The sequence below is a fragment of the Ylistrum balloti genome, unplaced genomic scaffold (assembly GCF_031769215.1).
Source record: "Ylistrum balloti isolate Yb309-2 unplaced genomic scaffold, AGI_CSIRO_Ybal_v1 Utg370928, whole genome shotgun sequence".
Classification (NCBI taxonomy): Eukaryota; Metazoa; Mollusca; class Bivalvia; order Pectinida; family Pectinidae; genus Ylistrum; species Ylistrum balloti.
In genome coordinates this window covers 48,928-68,621 of record NW_026782525.1, presented here as the reverse complement: position 1 = coordinate 68,621, position 19,694 = coordinate 48,928, and the positions used below count along the sequence as shown (strand labels likewise).

Genomic DNA, 19,694 nt, shown 5'->3' with positions numbered 1-19,694 from the left:
TGAATTTATAAAAAATATGTTGTTTTCTTTATCTTAATATGAATGTTTCGATGAAATATTTATCATATCAACAACACAAACACATAAACAAAGAAACAAAAGCACGGATTTCCTGAACAATATTGTATAAACAACACACTATATATATTTACGAATCTGTAGATATTTTTAAATAATTTTACACCAACCGTTTAAAAATTATATCATAATTTGAATTATTTACAGAAATAGTAAAACTATGACACGAAGGAAAGCGGAAAACGTGTTCTCTACACCAAAAAGTGGTAATTACCCAGTACAGGGTCTCGGGTTTTACGCTAAAGCAAACCCTGCATACACACCTGACGCTATAGACGATATCGGGTTCGAAAAACCTGGCAATGATGACGCTTCGAGCGGAAGTAGTGCCGGAAGTGGCTGCGATACTAACAGCAGTGGCGTTTACAGCATAAAGGACGAGAAGGAATCTGATAACAAACCAACAACTAAAGACAACAAAGATGAAAAGAAAAAAGACGAAAAAAATAACGTTCAAATGAAAAGATCGTTGAATCTCTTTCACTGTGTAGCCATCATGGTTGCAGTTACTGGACATTCGTCTGTATTTATTTCTCCCTCTAATATTCTCAGCGCCACGGGGTCCGTAGGGGCCTCGTTAATAGTGTGGTTGGTTGGGGGTCTCATCAACATGATGTTGGCTCTTTGTTTCGCTGAATTGGGGACAATGTTACCACACGCTGGTGGTCCCTATGCTTACGTCATGCATACGTTTGGACCCTTGCCAGGATTTCTCATCATGTGGGGCTATGTGGTTCTTGTAGCTGGTCCTTTTTGGGCGTTTCTTGCCTACACAGCAGCACTCTACATTGTGCAGCCAGTTTATCCGGACTGTGATGCGCCGGACGACGGTGTGAAGGTGTTGGCTGGCTGGATCATGAGTAAGTCTTTTAATTAAGATATTTTCGATATTCACTGTTTTTCCTGACTTTGTATGATGAACCTCAACCAATCAAATGTCTCGAATATATCTACCGAGAGTCGATTTTTTGTTCACTTACATGAAAAAAATTCGGATATTTTTTTTATTAAACAAGGAGTAAGAAAATTATCAGAATTTGAATCTTGCAGTTTAACGGTGTTGAAAAAATTGGAGATACACAAATTTGAATCTACAATACATCCTCTGAAAGACGGAATATAACAATTCATTAACCATAAAGAAACATGTATACATTTGTCGCAAAAAAGGTTACGTGCTTACGTCTATATCGTTAAGGACCTTTTCATAAATGAATGATTCCACGCAGAAAAATAGAAATTACAAACAGATACTAATTTCTTAAACCGAAATTATTCTTTTAACTAATAAATGTGGTAATGTATACATTTTATACTTTCTCTGGGAAAACAACTTTTAGTGTTGTAGACATTTGAATACATCTTTCGGAAATTATCATACTTACTTATTTATTGCCAGAAAATGTTGACACGCGTTTAAAGAAAAATAGATCGAAATGCAACAGACAGATCTCGATTTAAGAGAGTGCTGTACTGGCGAAACAACGAAAATAATTAATGTAGAGTTAAAAAAAACAAATAACGCGAAGAAATAATGACAATAAATCGTGATACTGTCTACCAATAAATGCCTTTTAGATACCGAGTTATTCGTTAATTATTACAAAATATGAAGTTATGATATATAAATATCTTGTTTGATGCTACCTCTACTTGTCCGGTATACCAACTTGTTTATTTTTTCGGCAAACTAACAGGTTTATTATGCGATATACATCAATAATTAAAAATCCAAACATTCTGTAAAAAATCATCTGATTTTCATTTAAGAATAAAATTGTATTTTTGTTTATCAAATATGTAAAAAATAACGACAAAATGAGAGTTTACTAAATGTTACATCCAAGATTTAAAAATATTTCATTTTGTGTACTCTTGTTACTGAGTGGAAAATAATATTCCGCTTCTTTATTATATGTTGATGAAAAGATTTCTTACATTGTAAAACACACACATTTGTGAAGATGTATTTTAAATAGAAACAAATATTTTATTTAAAAAAAAATTAAATATGTTATTGAAAATTGAAAAAAAAATGTGTTCATCTTTTTAAATAAAATATCTATTTTGACATATTTAGAGACATAATTAATAATTCAGCAGTAAAAATAAAGTTTCTGTTCCTCAAAACTATATTTTTGAAATTTAAAAGGTACAGTTTTTTTTTTAATCACACCACTTTGTCTGGTTTGTTTCAGTAACGATGGTCATATTGAACTGTGTCTATATGAAGTATGTAGTCAAAATCCAGTCCCTTCTCTCCAGTACCAAGATCATAGCTCTAGCAATCATTGTTGTGGCCGGGATCATACAACTAGTCAAAGGTTGGTATGTCGATCAGCGATAGAAAATACCCTATTTTCGTGATTAAAATGAAGATATTTGAATGAAAGAGAAGTCATTTGTTGTCCACATCATCAACACCGAAGACTCTGTTGTTTTCCTAACTTAACACTTACTGTCAATTATGTTTCATATGTCGCACATGTACAGGACTTTTCAGAAAAATAAGAAAAAAAATATAAAAATAAAAAAATAAGGTTATATAAGCAACGAATTTAAAATCGCTCGTGAAAAGTACTATGTCTGGATTAAAATCAAAACAAAACACGACGCATACTATCAAGAATGGTTGATAAATGAAAATGAAAAAAATATCCCTAACATCCGGATGGTTCGTACAAATAAATATATCTTTTTTAATTAATCCAACTTCAGGTGAAATAAATCCGCAAATAATCTTAATTGCACAGAATCCTTATTTGGTAAAATACTGGAGCTGAGAATCTATTTTCTTACAGGTGAGACAGAGAATTTTCAAAACATGTTTGAGGGAACGTCTTCCGATCCCGGACAGATCGGTCTGGCTGTTCTTTACGCCGCTTTTTCTTATGGTGGATGGTAAGTCTCGGAGAAATACAACTGTTCAGAAGTTTAGATAGAGGTATATAAAAGTGTTTTTTATTTATGAACACAAGGAAAAACGCAAAATAAATCGACCATCTGCTGATCAGGATAAGCGACGATATAAAGAAATCATAACACAGTATTTTAATATTTATCTAATATTTCAATATGTTTTAATATATGAAAACATGGTATAGCCTTTCTTACTGTAAACATTCACAAAACATGTTTGTTTCATTAATTGTATGTAGCACTACAACGTAATTTAATCTATAATTTTTCTATATATAGAAAAAGAAAATCATTTTTACACATCATTGCCTTTAGATTAATTTCATTGGATTAAATAAGTGCTTCATTAAGAATATTACCGATATAAATAAATATCGGGTTAGGATAATCGTCCGACGTAATCTATACATTTTCTATGATAAGCTATGGCGGGGTATAATTTACTCGGGGATGTTAATGATTTATTTAATAACTGTCCTCTTTTTATGGATAATTTACTTACCTTTGTCACGTGGTCTGTTGCCAGGCAGGTGATGACAAGTATGATGGAGGAGGTCAAGAAGCCTGGAAGGTAAATACACAGAACTAAACAGCACATTTAAATACTAATAAATAGCTACCATAGAATACAGCTGTAGATCACAACGGGGACAATCCGTATTCGTTTAATGTTATACAAATATTACATTTACATCAAGTCATTTCACGAGAACATGTTATATGTTCACTATGAGTAGCGGATAATTATACTTTAAGATAAGGATGAAGATTGCTGTACATGCGTGCGTATGTTGGTTTGGTACAAATGTTACTAAAACCTTTTGGTCCCTTTTCAGAGATTTACCTCGGTCTGTCTATATTACCTTTATCATCGTCATCATCAAGTACATCATGACAAATGTAGCATATTTTACCTTGCTCAGCCCTCCGGAAGTCCTCGGGTCTAAGGCAGTAGCTATAGTAAGTTTCACTTTGAATCAATTTGTTGAAATAAGTCGTAATCAAACTATTATTTATCTGTCTCTTACGGAAACGTATTTCGGCCACGTTGTATTTTATTTTAACGAAATTTTGAGTAAGTGAGTCGAAATTTCGAGTTGTTATCTCGAAATTTCGGGTTCGACTTACTAACTCAAAATTCCAGATTACTAACGCTAAATTTCGAGTTGCTATCGCTAAATTTCGAGATAAAATAAAACACAACGTGGCCGGAATACGCTTCCGTAGTAGTCTCTCAACATTATAGTCAATAATCACAAATTACGTGACAAAAAATTATGTATCAATATTGATTAGGTATCTGGGTTTGTTGTTTACATAGGGTTGAACAAATCCAATAATCTTATATTACTGGCACTACTTAGATATCTTTTAACTCGATAGATTTGTGTCACAGTGTTGTATACGCAATATGTTAGAATGCATGATTTGTAATGAAATATTTGTAAAAACTAATGAAGACATCATTATTGAAAAAGAGAGAATGAACGTTGCTAACACAACATTCTAAAATAGCAATTATATAAATTCATTATAAAGTGAAAGAGGAACTGTCATAAAACAAATTACTAAAGAACAAACAAATAGAGGGAGCGTCAGTCAAGGATACAATATCAAAATATATCGGGGATGGAGAGAATGATATAGACTGCTCGAACTCAGTGCTCCCAATGTCAGCTCTTATCACAAGGATTAACCAGGAAGTTCAATAAATATTGACAGTGATATTGTAAATGACGAAATCAAACCCAGTCCACTCAAACTTGTCTCTTCCCACGTGATATAAGTAAGAAGTAAGTAGTGGGCCTTGACAGCTTGGTGCTAATCTTGTTGTTGTAGACATTTATTCAGCGTGTGTATAACCCTCTCAGGATCGTCATATCCGTGTTTGTGGCTACTACATCCATCGGAGCACTGAATGCCTCGATCATGGGTCATTCCAGGTAAGCTTTCACCTGTGTGATAACGAGAATCCATACATGCACAAGCTGGCTTATGTGTGTTACCACACCTGTATGACGAAGCACACGGACTGACCCGTACAACATATCAATGGTACCACGAACTCCTCATGTGTGTATAGCGATAAATTATTTAGCGCCCAAATTTGAAAAAAAAAAAAGATCAGCTTTAAAAATACAACAATATTATGACATGACACGAGAACATTACTTATCCTAAATTTAACGTTTGTATCAACTTTTAGCAAGACATTATTTTAGGTGTAAATGATATTGAATTATGCGGCATGTGAGAAATATCCTATATGTCAATAAAGATAACTTAAAGATAATATAAAATAGGGTAATTTAATCGAGTAATGTAATACATTCAAATCATCAACATAAGTCGAACCTTGTTATCTCGAAGTCATAAAACTCGAAGACCCCGGTTAATTCGAAGTATTTCATCAGTTCCTACCAAATTAAACACAAAACAGTCGAACTTACAATGTGCTTCAATCGAATACCCGGATAACTGATAGTTTTCCCAGCAACTTCAGGATAATGCGGTTCGACTGGAAATGAATTTAGTTTTGGAAACTATCGTGTTTTCATATGGAAATCGTATTGAAATCTTATCATGTTTAGATTTAAAAACCAAATTTAAAAAGATTAAAACATAGACGGTTCTTGATAATCATACAAAGTAGTTCTTATTTGTTTAATAATATCTAAACTGTTTTAATGATTAATTCTATTATAGCTAGATTAGAATGTCATGTTCCTAATCTTAACCGTTATTGGTTGTACACACATGTCAGTTTTATACCTGGTAACAAGGGAATGCGGACATCTGACACCGGATAGATCCGGTTACATTGGTGACATAGAACGATGTCTATTGGTCAATAATAGATCCGGATGTTTGTGCACGTGTCATACATTCTATTGGATGAATGTCCAGCTTCTAATCAAGTTTACAATTCGCTTTATTGACAGAAGAATGAAGATCACCTGAATTTTACAGTTACACAGAAAAAAGTCCAACATAAGCTGTATTAATAGATTATGTTATGTAGGATATGGCACACATTTCTCTCGGATCGTTTGCTATTTACAGTTTGGTTAGATTTCCGTTGACCGGTCAACGATTACCTGCTCAATCATACCGTATTGCTAGTAAATTTCGCGGGTCAAAATTTCAGAGATTTTTTCTTCAAACGATCGAATTATATTTCAACGAATTAAAATTTCGCGACACGTGTGTCTCATTTTAAAGATAAAATTTTCGCGACTGCGGTGATGTACCTCGAAATTAATTAGTTACCTTTCACTCGACACAGACTTATTATAATATATATTCTATATAATGAATGTGAATATTAATGGTGTACTGAATGACAAATATTCAAATAAAGGTACAGCACATCACCATGTCGTTTAATGCATTATGATGATTTTGAAGCACTAAATTTCAGGATTGTGCTTATCGCCTTAATTTCGAACCTTTAAAAACTTAAAAAGTAAAAATCTGTCTTTTAAAAACCTTTTTAAAAATCAGTAATTGCTGTGAGTAATTTTTATTTTTTCAATCATTCATTTCTTTATTGAAATGACTTACAAACACTAGACCTCCGTAATGCTGACCTGGTTTTGAAGTTTCGGTATATATATATGTTTCGATTTGACCTAGGTTGCTGTTCGCTGGGTCCCGTGTGGGACATATGCCAGTGATTTTTGGAATGATCAGCCACAAATACCTAACGCCTTGGCCCTCTATCCTGGTTTTGGTGAGTTTAATATTTTCTGATTAAAAAAAAATGATAATAAAATGTTGTCGCCCGGTTCATTCTTTTCGTTGCGTTTATGTATTTTCATTTCACCTTGGAAACATCTTGCTCAGTAGCAGAAATAAAGAGATATGATAAACAATGACATGAATGAAATAATTTGTACAGTGAATACAATGTTTAACAAACTGACATTCCTGATTATAATACTATATGTTTAATGTTGTGTTATAAATTTGAACCTTGTCATACTTGAATGTTTGTGGCTATACAGATGGTGTGGGGATTGGTGATGCTGTTTTCAGGAGGCGTGGTAGACATGATGGATTTTATTGGTCTCTACTCCACCACTATGGGAATAGCTGTTGTTCTAGCCCTTCTTTACCTCAGGTATACAAAACCGGACGAGCACCGACCATACCAGGTAGGTATCTAACACCAAATGTCATACAGACCATCAATTTATATTATATGTTGTACAATGCTATGTTTCGTTCATCAATTTATATTATATGTTGTTCAATGTTATGCTTTACATAAAAATGTAATGTCCGCATAATCCACAGTGAATAGATTTCATCAAGCATAGATTAAGTTTCCCTCACCTTCAGTCATATATGTTGAAATTAACAAGATATATGTTATAATACAAATTTACCAAAACGTTATACAGTTGTCAATATCGTCAAATTATGAGAAGGATAACTTGGAATGTGACATGTGTAAACATCAAAGTTTCCAGGAAGGTTAAGGGTGTTCTGTCTCACCACACACAATATCATAATCGATACTACGTTCACTATCGCCATCTGCACCCTGGAACATGTCATGGCAAAATTTAAGGCAAAAAACGAAGTAATGTAATTGGTTCCAGGAGAAAAAGCCTGACCAATCACAGGCTGATACGCTTCTTTTGAAGGCCACCTAGAGATTCGTTTGATGACACAATATGTGTAAATCCAAATTCACAAATATATATATATTTAAAAGATTCAAACTTAACCTTTTGCACTTCTGTTGAGATTTTGAACAATGTGGTCTGTTATATGTGTGTAAAATATGTTGTTGGCAGACAATGTTCTTCGTCCCGCTTGTCATGTTGGTCGTCAACATCGCCGTCTTGGTATTGGCTATCTACCAAAAGCCACAGAAGATGGGAATAGGACTGGCAATTCTCTTCTCCGGAATTCCCATTTACTGGTTTGGCGTCCTATGGGAACCAAAACCTAAGTGTTTCCGTGATTTCATTGGTAGGTCACTTCAAATCTCATATAAAAGTTTTGCAAAACAGAACAGAGGGAAATCTATTTTCATGAAAAAGTAAATAATTTTCCACGAAATCACTAATTTCTTGCCTTTGGTTTTATAAAAAGAAAGCATGGGTGGATTCCTTACTTCTAGTAAATAAACTATGATAAGGCTGAGATTGATGTTTTTCTAAATTTTTCATAGTGGCGTTCCTTTACATACGAAATGCTTCTGTCGTTGAAATAAAAACATTTATGTATACAATGTTCTGACGTATGGAATCTAATTTTGTTCAGCTGGATGGACTATAGTAGCCCAAAAGATGTTGATGATAGGAAAGACCTCTACATGATCTCGTCACAAAAATCAGTTCCTAGTATCGATTACATCGGAAGACACTGTCCTGACTTATCCTAAGGGAAATACTCGATCCTAGCAATGAGAAAACCATATCTTGTTTCAACACGGAGGGAAGCTCAAAGTGACTACGTCTTTCAAATAAAAATTCGTATGATTTTTCCATTGAGAAACTTTCACAGTGATCTCGTCATTGAAATAAGCATGCGCACGGAAAAGCTGATTGCAAAACTTTACTATATCTCGTCATTGAGAGAAACGAAGTCATTTAACCATTGAACGTCTGTCAGAATGCATTTATTGTCAATATGAATGCAATCTGGGTGATAGATAAATAGAATGACGTCCGTTAGTGTTGCGATGTTGCTGGAACAGCCATATTGACGACGACAAAAAATAGTGCGTGGAAAAACAACAGTAAAACAATGACAGATTGATAAAACAATAAAGTTTGAAACTTTGTTAGCTGACGAAATGAATATGTTTAACACTTTCAACAATAACTATTTAATATCAGTACTTAAATCCAGAGAATTAAAATTTCACTACGCAGGTGTAAACCATAGGCCTACCGTGCCGGTCCGTTCATTCAGAAAAAAACTCATTCGAGTTAAAAGTGAACGAACAGCCTGAAAATGATGAGCCGGAGAAGAAACTTGGTGTAGCCGTGTTGGTTTGGACATTTACATTAATGTTTTGTCTGAGTGAGTTTAAAGGAAGAGGATTATCGCTTGCAGAAAGGGACTCCGATGAAACACATCGGTAACTGGGGATCGCGAAACTCACGCTGTGTGATCGGTAACTGGAAGTGTCAGGGTAGACAACGATGCACTGAGTGACTTTTTCTGTGTTGTCGAAACTGTGCGGTTATAGGACCGAAGCGAACTTTCAGATTTATGGGAGCTCATGAACATGATGTGTCTAGCCTGAAATCCTTGATCATTCAGGTATTCGATACTATTTGTATTTAGCCTACCACAGATAAAATATTAATGCGCACTCTCTGAATTGCATCTACAATACTGTGAATGCAATCCAGATTAATATAGACATAATGGGTGACCACAGAACAAATTGTAAATATAGCGCTATAAAGGACACCACCACTTTATGACGTCATAGAAAATACCATTACAGTATCATCGTTAACATCATTGAAATCTAGTCACATAGCAAATTTCTATATGATCAAAGAGAAAGAAAGGTATTGATAAAATCCACGTTATCGAAAATGTTTTGTAGTGATTATGAAACAACCTCCATGTGATATGGGCATTATGAAGTCATGCATTTACCCAACAAACATAAGTGTTTTACGTCATTGTGATTCTAAAAATATATACCACGATGCCTTTAAATCAAGCGTTGCTATAACAACGACCAATAATGTGCGAAACACTGTGATAAAATGAACAAAGAGGGGCTGTGATATCCTGTAGACATACGTTATGATAAAGCACAGCTGCTGGCTTACGATAACCTTTATAAAGTAAGTCATGTCTTCTCTGCAACCAAATGGTCAACTGTACTTTTTTCATAATTATATTCTAATATAAACTTTTAGATACAATTTGCTATTCATTTGTATGTCTTTTGGTACAAAATGTAAACGGAATATTGTTGTGTCTACAATGATAATTAGTTATTTGGTGGAGACCTGGTTGCATACCGGCGCCATTGTGACGAAATTTAAAAAAAAAACTTGTCGGCTTGACCATGAACGATTTCTATAAAATGCTCCGATAGATTATTTAGTGATTTTACTTGTGATTGTGAAGTATATACAAGGACTTATGTTCATTTTTCCTGTGTATAATCTATTTTGTTAGTTCACTTTATTAACAATATATAATTTAGGAATCACATATATTAATATTGATCTAATACTTGTTATTGATTTATACATTATTGATCTCCGGTCTTTGTTGTTGGCTCGTCTTTCAGTTTTATTAAATGACATATTTTAAATCCATGAAATTTGCTATCGTGAATTAAAGGATCTGTTGCAGATTTATTCAGAAAAGAAGATGTAAATATATCAACTTGTATTTACTTCACAAGCAACACCATGAAACTACAAGTCAAATAAAAAAACTACTAGAATATTGCCATCACTAAGTATAGTTTTAACGAGTTAATATAAAAGAGAAACTGTTTGTTTGTAATAGTCAGATTCTGTTTAACCAAGAAAATAATTGTTATTAATGTCAATGTTATTGTTAAATATTTTCCTTATTGGTTTTGCTGTATTTATATCATTTTATACAATCGAAATAAACACACGTTTATGTATCCCTGCTTTCTTAGTTCAGATAAAGATGTATCAGCTTCCATTACCAGGTTACAGTAAATGAAGTGGTTGATGTTTTAGTTCAGGAATTTTTTATCCGTGACGGTAATACACACACACATCAACAACACAACTCTGTCTAGAGACTCTGAAACAAACACTGTACAATACAAGTACACGTGTCATGATCGGTTAGAGAAGGGAAATAAATCGTAGTTACATGGAAAATATCATCTTTACAATACTTCATGTTACAAATGTACAATATCTTATAGAAATAATATAGTTAATAAAATATAATATGATAAAGTTATATATAACTTATTTCTTAGATCTACTTCTCTCCAAATCATCTGCAAAGATCGACAATATTGTAAATATAGATATTTAGGCTCTCCCGTTTATATAAAATAAAATGAATATGTAACGTATTCACCTGTACATGGCACGCATCAAATGGTCCTGCTATCCAGTACTCCATTTCAAATATAAACTGTTAAACCAGTAAAGACCTGCCTCACTTTAAAATAAAAAACATGGATTACAGATTATTTAACCATTACACATTTATATTTAAATTGAATAATAATAATAAAAAAAAAAACAACCCAAAGTTACACCTTACAATGGAAATTTATATAAAGAATAGTTTAACTTAGATTGATATAAGGAGTAATCTGTCAATTTAAATGCCAAAACTAATGAAGTTTAAGGCTAATTCCAAATAAGATACATAGTTAGATTAATGAACAAATATTAAAAACTAAAGAGCTAACGTGTGCTGGGTTGTTTTTTAACGTCTGATATAGATCCTAAAAAACAAAAAGCAAAGAAAAAACAAAAACATCAAATGAAAAAAAAAAAAACAAACAAAAATGAAAAAAAATCCTGACAGTGTTCTGTCGGTGTATCTGTAGCTTTAGAATGGGTACATTGGGAGTCAAGCCATGTTTTATACCGTCGTCACGTAGACCTTGAGAGTATACCGTCGTCACTTAGACCTTGAGAGTATACCGTCGTCACTTAGACCTTGAGAGTATACCGTCGTCACGTAGACCTTGAGAGTATACCGTCGTCACTTAGACCTTGAGAGTATACCGTCGTCACGTAGACCTTGAGAGTATACCGTCGTCACTTAGACCTTGAGAGTATACCGTCGTCACTTAGACCTTGAGAGTATACCGTTGTCATGTAGACCTTGAGAGTATACCGTCGTCATGTAGACCTTGAGAGTATACCGTCGTCACGTAGACCTTCGGAGTCAAGCCATGTTTTATACCGTCTTCACGTAGACCTTGAGAGTATACCGTCGTCACGTAGACCTTCGGAGTCAAGCCATGTTTTATACCGTCGTCACGTAGACCTTGAGAGTATACCGTCGTCATGTAGACCTTGAGAGTCAAACCATGTTTTATACCGTCGTCACGTAGACCTTGGGAGTCAAGCCATGTTTTATACCGTCGTCACGTAGACCTTGAGAGTCAAGCCATGTTTTATACCGTCGTCACGTAGACCTTGAGAGTATACCGTCGTCACGTAGACCTTGAGAGTCAAGCCATGTTTTATACCCCCGGCATGTAGACCTTGAGAGTCAAGCATTGTTTTATACAGTCGTCACGTAGACCTTGAGAGTATACCGTCGTCATGTAGACCTTGGAAGTCAAGCCATGTTTTATACCGTCGTCACGTAGACCTTGAGAGTATACCGTCGTCACGTAGATCTTGAGAGTCAAGCCATATTTTATACCGTCGTCACGTAGACCTTAGGAGTATACCGTCGTCACTTAGACCTTGGGAGTATACTGCGTCACGTAGACCTTGGGATTCAAGCCATGTTTTATACCGTCGTCACGTAGACCTTGGGAATATACCGTCGTCACGTAGACCTTGAGAGTCAAGCCATGTTTTATACCGTCGTCACGTAGACCTTGAGAGTATACCGTCGTCACGTAGACCTTGAGAGTCAAGCCATGTTTTATACCGTCGCTGTTTAGATAGCCCACAGACATTTAAGTTGCTGATATTATCTGATAAATGTACTCATTGAAGAAAAATATTACTAAACTGGCATTGTCATATCGCCTTGTTACAACATAGACCTACCAGTATAAGAAGTAATCTGTATAGGGATTTCCTGTACACACAGGACATATCCGTATCATCAAGTGGTCATTAACTTAATGTTTCCTACAACGATGGTGAGAAAGACATTAGTCATGACACCGTTACAAGTTTCTTATTCAAACACTTGTATTGAGTTTCCGGGATACCAATAATAAGTTCAAAGCCTCAACTGCATTTCGAATATCTCTCACTTTATCGTTCCCCACTGGGATCAACCTAGAGAATGTTCCCATAGAAAGTACACAACGATTTAAGTTATTACAGCATATTCTTTGAAAGCCCTAAAGCGCAAAACTGTGAATGTGAATATAGTGTATTTTCCTCTTTTACTTCTCACATAACAAGAAAACATCCCAACCTGACCCTGTATGTTGTGAAGAATATTTTCATTGAATCTAGATCTATGGATATAGATAACATAGAAAATCAAGATGAGCTACATGTACAACAAGGAAATGATTTAAACAGCACAAACAAATTTTAAGACGAGGTATTCATATCTTGTTATGAAAATAGTCTTGCACAAGTGTTCCTTAGACTTCAGGAATTTCTCCATTTTCCTGTATCAACAATTGATAGTGTGATTGAAGAAATAAAAACCTTATTTGAAATAACAATGGAAAATGTACAAGAAAAATTGTTAACAAATTGAAGGCTCAGATTCAGCCCGACCTTTTGGAGGAAGTTGTTAAAGAAATTCAAACTAATGTATTTTCTTCTTCTATTGTCAATTTTTCATCCGCCTACAGGAGACATGTGTTTATGCAGGAAAACTTTCCATTTGTTCAGCCACGCACTGTATATTTGGGAGCAAATCAAAACAAACATAGAGAATTTCAATACATACCTATTTTGGAAACAATTCAATGTATGTTGAAAGATGAGGACATAATTTCATCAATATTGGGGAATGAAAACAATAACCAGAACCAAAACATTCTGATTGACTTCAAAGATGGTATACACTATTCTGAAAACAAACTATTTAAGTCAGAAAAAAATTGTATTCAAGTTACCATTTACTATGATGAATTTGAAGTAGTAAACCCACTCGGTTCAAGAAGAGGCAAACACAAAATGGGTGCCTTTATATGTCACTTGGAAATCTCAATCCATTCCAACACCCAGGATTAAATTGCATTCAACTATGTATCTTGTGACCTGTTCCAAACATAAAGGAATTCGGCTTAAAACCAATACTACAGCCACTTTTAAATGATTTAAAAGTTCTGGAACGAGATGGGGTATCAATAAATCATGATTGCAATGCATATAATTTCAAAGGATCTTTAATTTATATACGTGCTGATGATCTTGGAAGTCACCAAGTTGGAGGCTTCATGGAAAGTTTTGGACCCAATGTGAAGCATGTGTGTAGGTTCTGTATGGCAACTCCTGAAGATGTGCAAAGCTGTTTTAATGTGTCAGCTGTATGTCAACGAGATGTGTAGTCATATGATTGGCAAGTGAATGAAGTAGAAAATGGTAATGCTACTAGCTCAGAATATGGACTGAAGATAAATAGCCCTTTCACTGAACTGAAATATTTCCATGTTATGAATGGACTTCCTCCAGACTGTATGCATGATCTATTAGAAGGTTGTGTTAGAGTGGAAATTCCTCTTGTATTGAAAAAACTATCAAAAGATGGCTATTTCACTGAAGATTTAGTCATTTCAAGGATAGACGGTTTTCAGTTTGGTAAGTGTGATATTACTGATAAACCTGCTACACCAAAGAGTCTATCAAGTATTACCCAGACTGCTATTCAAATGTGGACATTGGTGCGATTCCTTCCATTTATGCTCGGAGACCTTGTGCCTCCTGGAAACATGGACTGGGAACTTCTGTTACTGTTCAAACGTATAGTTGAAGTGTCACTGAGTCCGAGGATTCATAAGAGAATGTGTCCATACTTAGAGGCTATCATTACAGATCATCATATGCTTTTCAAGGAATGTTTTCCAGGGGAAAGACTGACACCAAAACATCATTTTCTTATTCATTATCCACAACAGATTTTGAATTTTGAACCACTACGTTCTTGTTGGTGTATGCGTTTTGAAGTAAAACATCGGTATTTTAAAATGACCAAGGTTTCAATGAGTTCAAAATCTTTTGTTTTTTTTTTGTCAGATGCACACATTTGGTACTTTGCAGCTATATGTAATTACATGTAAGTAATCAATATACAGCAGGCTTAATATTAATTACATTTGCATCATACATCTAAAGGTATTGAGGGATAATAGAAATGTTACACTGTATACTTGTAAAAGGACCATATGGAAGATAAGCCGAAGGCTAAGTATGTTATCCTCAGAAAATAAAGTTTATTATTATAAAAAGTAATTTTCCTCCTGTGAAGTTTCCACATTATACATTTTTCTATTTTTTTTTCTTGTTTCAGATGAATACTGTCTGTCGTAATTTGGAGGAACCTAAAGACCTACAATTTCTTGTTAAATGTGGTTTTTCAACAAAGATTGTCACCATTTGCAAGGAAGATATATTGACTTTACTAAACAAGTCGAGAAAGGAGTTTGGAATAAAAAACTATAGTTCTGTTAACATAAAGATTGGGATGAGTATGTTGATATTGCACACGATGAGGAATTTTTCACTTTGAAGACAAAGGAAAAACTTCAACTCACTATCACTGATTCAGATGAGAAAGTTGAAGATAATTCATTAATTCTAATTTCCACACCTCAGTCATCTGTTCTTAGTGAAGCTTTAGATGATACTGATACCAGTTCAATCATTTCATCACCAGAAATGAAGGCTTCAACTTCACGGATAGAAAAGAGAGGTACTGTAATGTGGCCAAAGACTTTCAAGCTTGACAGTTCTAAATACTCCAAGATATTGTTGAACCATCTTCAGGAAGAAAAATTTCTTTCTTGGGCAAACAAACATGAGCTATTGCAACATGTAGGGGAAGCTATAACAGAGTATACCTTTTATCCAAATAGTGGACAAATAAGTGAGGTGGCTAGGCTTCTCACTGACACATACCCATACCTGACAGAAAAAATTGGAAATGGATATGATGGATGGACACAGTGCATTCGTGACAAACTTAAAAACATGCGCAGAAATATGAGTGAACCAGCAGTGAAATGGAGAAAAAAAAGAACAAAATTGGAAATGGGCAGTGGTAGCTCTGCCTCAAGCAGTGCCAGTAGTACACCTAGCATGCAAAAGAAAAGAAGTGTACCTAAGGGTTCCAACTGGGCACCATTGGTAACAGGCAACCATGAAGACTTTGAAAATATGGCATCTGAATTGAAAGACTATATCAATAGTGGTCAGAATGACATTGATCACATTGACTATATCATGCAAAAGACTTTTCCCCTTCGTCGGAGTCTTGTAAATACTGGTCCACCGGTACAAAAAATCTTAGAAGAGTACACAGCACTCAAAATAGTTGAGGTATATCAGAAGGAAATGACCCGTTTGACATGTGTAGACGCTATGAAATTTTCAAGACAAACCTCACAAAGATTCCAGAAAATGTTATGAACATTATTAAGAACTAAAAAAAGAAGACTGAAAAGATCTGATGCAATAATTAATAGATTGGACTTTGTGATTGCTGATCTGGATGAAATAACTCCCAAATCTGTATTTGTTCACAAACTCATTGCTTCATGTTTGATGTTGCCACACCTCTTTGACGAAGATGATGGTTCCTTCATCAAAGAAATCAGTGTAAGTTTTAATCTATGGTGTACATCAGAGTAAAATATTTTAACTAATATCAATGCAGGTTGATGAATCAAAAGTTTCCTATTCTTTAGCAGTGTTTCAGTGTGTTTTAGGTTTGTATACAGGACCCATGTCCCTTGAGATTTTAGCTGAAAATTTCCATTTTACATTTATATGGAAAAGGTTCCAAAATACACTGATGGACTTTTATTAATTTATGTTTAAAACAATCCACAATTTCACATTCCAATTCAATGGGTATCAGGATGTTATGAAATAAAAGGTAAAAAAAATATAATTATTCAGTATGAAGCTTCATCATATATTACACATACAGGTGCCTGAGCGTAATTTCTCAAAACTGGGAAATAGGCACATTTAACAAAGTTACCTCCCTTATCATAAATCTTGCCACTAATTATTGTACATTGTATGGTCTTTAAACAGGAAGTAGTGTGTCACTGAGAAATATTCTCAAGTCAGGTGGAGAAACAGTGTTTAAATACAGTTTTGTCTATTACCTGGTATACACCTTTATTATCTGAAACTGAGGTGATGATTTTCAGTTAGTTATACCAAGATGCAAAATTGCAGTGTAAATGGCTTCTGTTAATTCCGAATCTGCTTATAGAATATACCTTGCAATCTAAAGTACCCTTAACGTTTTTCAAGCAAAAGGTATTCTTTAAGTTAATGATAGCTACATCCATCATTTTAGGACAGTATAGCAGCCTGTTATGAGGGCTTTTTTAGGTCCTCTGATCCGAAGGGTCATGGTTACTTATAGTCATTCGTTCAAACAACATCTCCTCAATAACCATAACCCAGGATACAGATATTAGGCATGTAGCATACTGGAGTGAAGCCCTCCCAAGTTTGTTCAAATAAATGACCTTGACTCACTTTCAAGGTCACAAGGGTCAAATGTTATAAAATCTTTAACAAACTTCCTCTGACTAATGAAAAGACCCAGCATACTGGGATATGGCCAGTATTGGTCCACCAAGTATGTTCAAATGAATGACTTGACCTACTTTCATGGTCAATGGTCAATTAGAGAAAAGCCTATCTGCATCATAATAGAATTATAGAACTAATTTGACTTTCAAGAATACTAATTAATCATAATGACAAGGTATGTGAGTGCTGTGAGGTGGAATTTCAATTCACTTTACCTGTTTTGGCACATTTAAAAATATAAATTGTTTGAATGACAGTTAAATATTTATTTCATGCATCCATTTACTGTGATATTTCTTGATGGACAAAAACATTATTCTCTTAAAAATGTAGATTAAATTTGGTTGCATTTTTTTGCCTCACAGGGTATTTAATGTATGTGATGTGTTATGTTTTTTAGACTGATGAAAACTTGATGGAATTGGTGAAGTGCGGACCAAGGACACCTTTTATAATTGCCATCAAACCATTTGACAGTAAAAACAGGATATTTTACATCGCTGTAGAGGGCAACATTATTTTGAATAACAAAGACATTCTGGAGGCAGTTTTTCTGCTTATGTCCACCTACTGGATATTCTATATTGAATATCCAATAAAAGCAAGACATACATACCAGTTTTTGCAGCATTGTGCTTACAATTGTCATTTGGAGAGACTCCAGCAAAGAAAGTGATTACAATTGCTCAAAAGGTAAGATTGGAATTAAACTGCTTGTATTTTGATGGTCTTTGGTAATGATATTGTGATTATAGCCTTCCATGGATGTTGACATTTTGATAAATTGAAATTTATTGGAAATTCTTTCAATAGGAGAAATTTGATAATATTTGGTCAAATTATGTCAAGGTTTTGGTCATTTTATGCCATTGAGGACTGGGGAGCATATTGTTTCATGTCTTGACAGTCTAGTCTGTGTCTGTTTCTCTGTTGAATAAATCATATTTGGTATGTTGCTTACATATAAAAAAATAAATGGTATTTGAAATCTAAATTAAGGGTTCACTTTTCATGTGTATTTCCAATACATGTATACATTTATTTGTTTCAGGTATCAATATGAGTGATTTTGTGGATCTGACAGACCTGCCGGACTTGATGTTGGAGAAGATCTTGGAATATGTTGGAATATTTGACCTGTTGAAGAATGTAAGCAGGACCTGTAAATTTATGAACACTTTTGTACACACTAGGTCAGTGCTGTGGAAGCACATGGATTTAGAGTGGTTAGAAGACCAAGTGTACAGTATGTTCAGGCATGCACACCAGTTTCGCTGCCTAGATATTCCAATGATGACCTGTAACTTTAATGACAGTGTAGCTATTTTGGATGAATGTTTAAACACATATTTACCACTGTCAAAACATCTTTTTTGGCTGGACTTGTCCTATGCAGAATTTTCTACACTGTCTTTTGTACCATGTCTCGAAAATCTGTCAACATTGCTGATTGCAGGATGTGAAAATATCCCGGACACAGAGTTTTTACATATAAAACATTGCCCCAAACTTACATACTTAAGTGTTGGCTACACAAATATCAGTGGGTCAACTTTGGCTGCTGTGCTAAGTCCTCCCATTGTTGATGTAGATGCACCAAATGTGATAGTCAGTCGTGAAGTGGCTTATAGCATTTTGCAGAATTGTGAATCAACTCTACATAATATTATGTTTGGTTTGGAAGAAAGTGTCACAAAACAACAGTTTAAACACTTGACCCCTGAATTGGTTTATGTTTTTATTACACTTTCTCTAACCAAAAATCATTTTCTCATATTAAATGCTGATAAAAAAGATTTGATTGATTATAACTTGTATACATATTGTTATTTCCACATTGCATTGTAATTACAATAATGTATGTATGGTATTTTGAGGATATTGTTGGTTATTACTCTCATAGGCATGCAAGATAAAGAGTGCTTTATTGATCATGAAGAAAGTGTATTGCAGGTAGCATCACTGCATGGTTATTTTGAAAGTTTATTAAAAAAAAATATTGGGATATTTAATTTCTTTTGTTGTCAATAATGATATCTCAACAAAATATTATGGTATTAAGTAAATTGTTTTATCTATCCATTTCAAATACATTTATATCTTATGAGCCCAAACAAAAAGATTTAATTTCATATTTATACAATGGCATTGTATAGTAAAATTTATACATGTGGTTAGGTTATTCATTGTGGTAATCGGTGAAAGCTAGGAGGTCAAATGTCACACTTGACCACATTGCTGGAATGGGGGTAATTCAACAGTAGTGTGGTG

General features: G+C 34.3%; 1 protein-coding gene across 1 annotated transcript; it reads left to right on the top strand.

Moving 5' to 3' along the window:
- Window positions 1-238: 238 nt before the first annotated feature.
- Window positions 239-8,330, top strand: LOC132559535 (cystine/glutamate transporter-like). Its single transcript, XM_060224164.1, has 10 exons — window positions 239-938; window positions 2,277-2,402; window positions 2,880-2,979; window positions 3,524-3,568; window positions 3,834-3,957; window positions 4,837-4,940; window positions 6,634-6,730; window positions 7,005-7,154; window positions 7,803-7,980; window positions 8,275-8,330. Exons 1-10 carry the CDS (start codon window positions 239-241, stop codon window positions 8,328-8,330), a joined length of 1,680 nt encoding a protein of 559 aa, XP_060080147.1.
- Window positions 8,331-19,694: the final 11,364 nt, after the last annotated feature.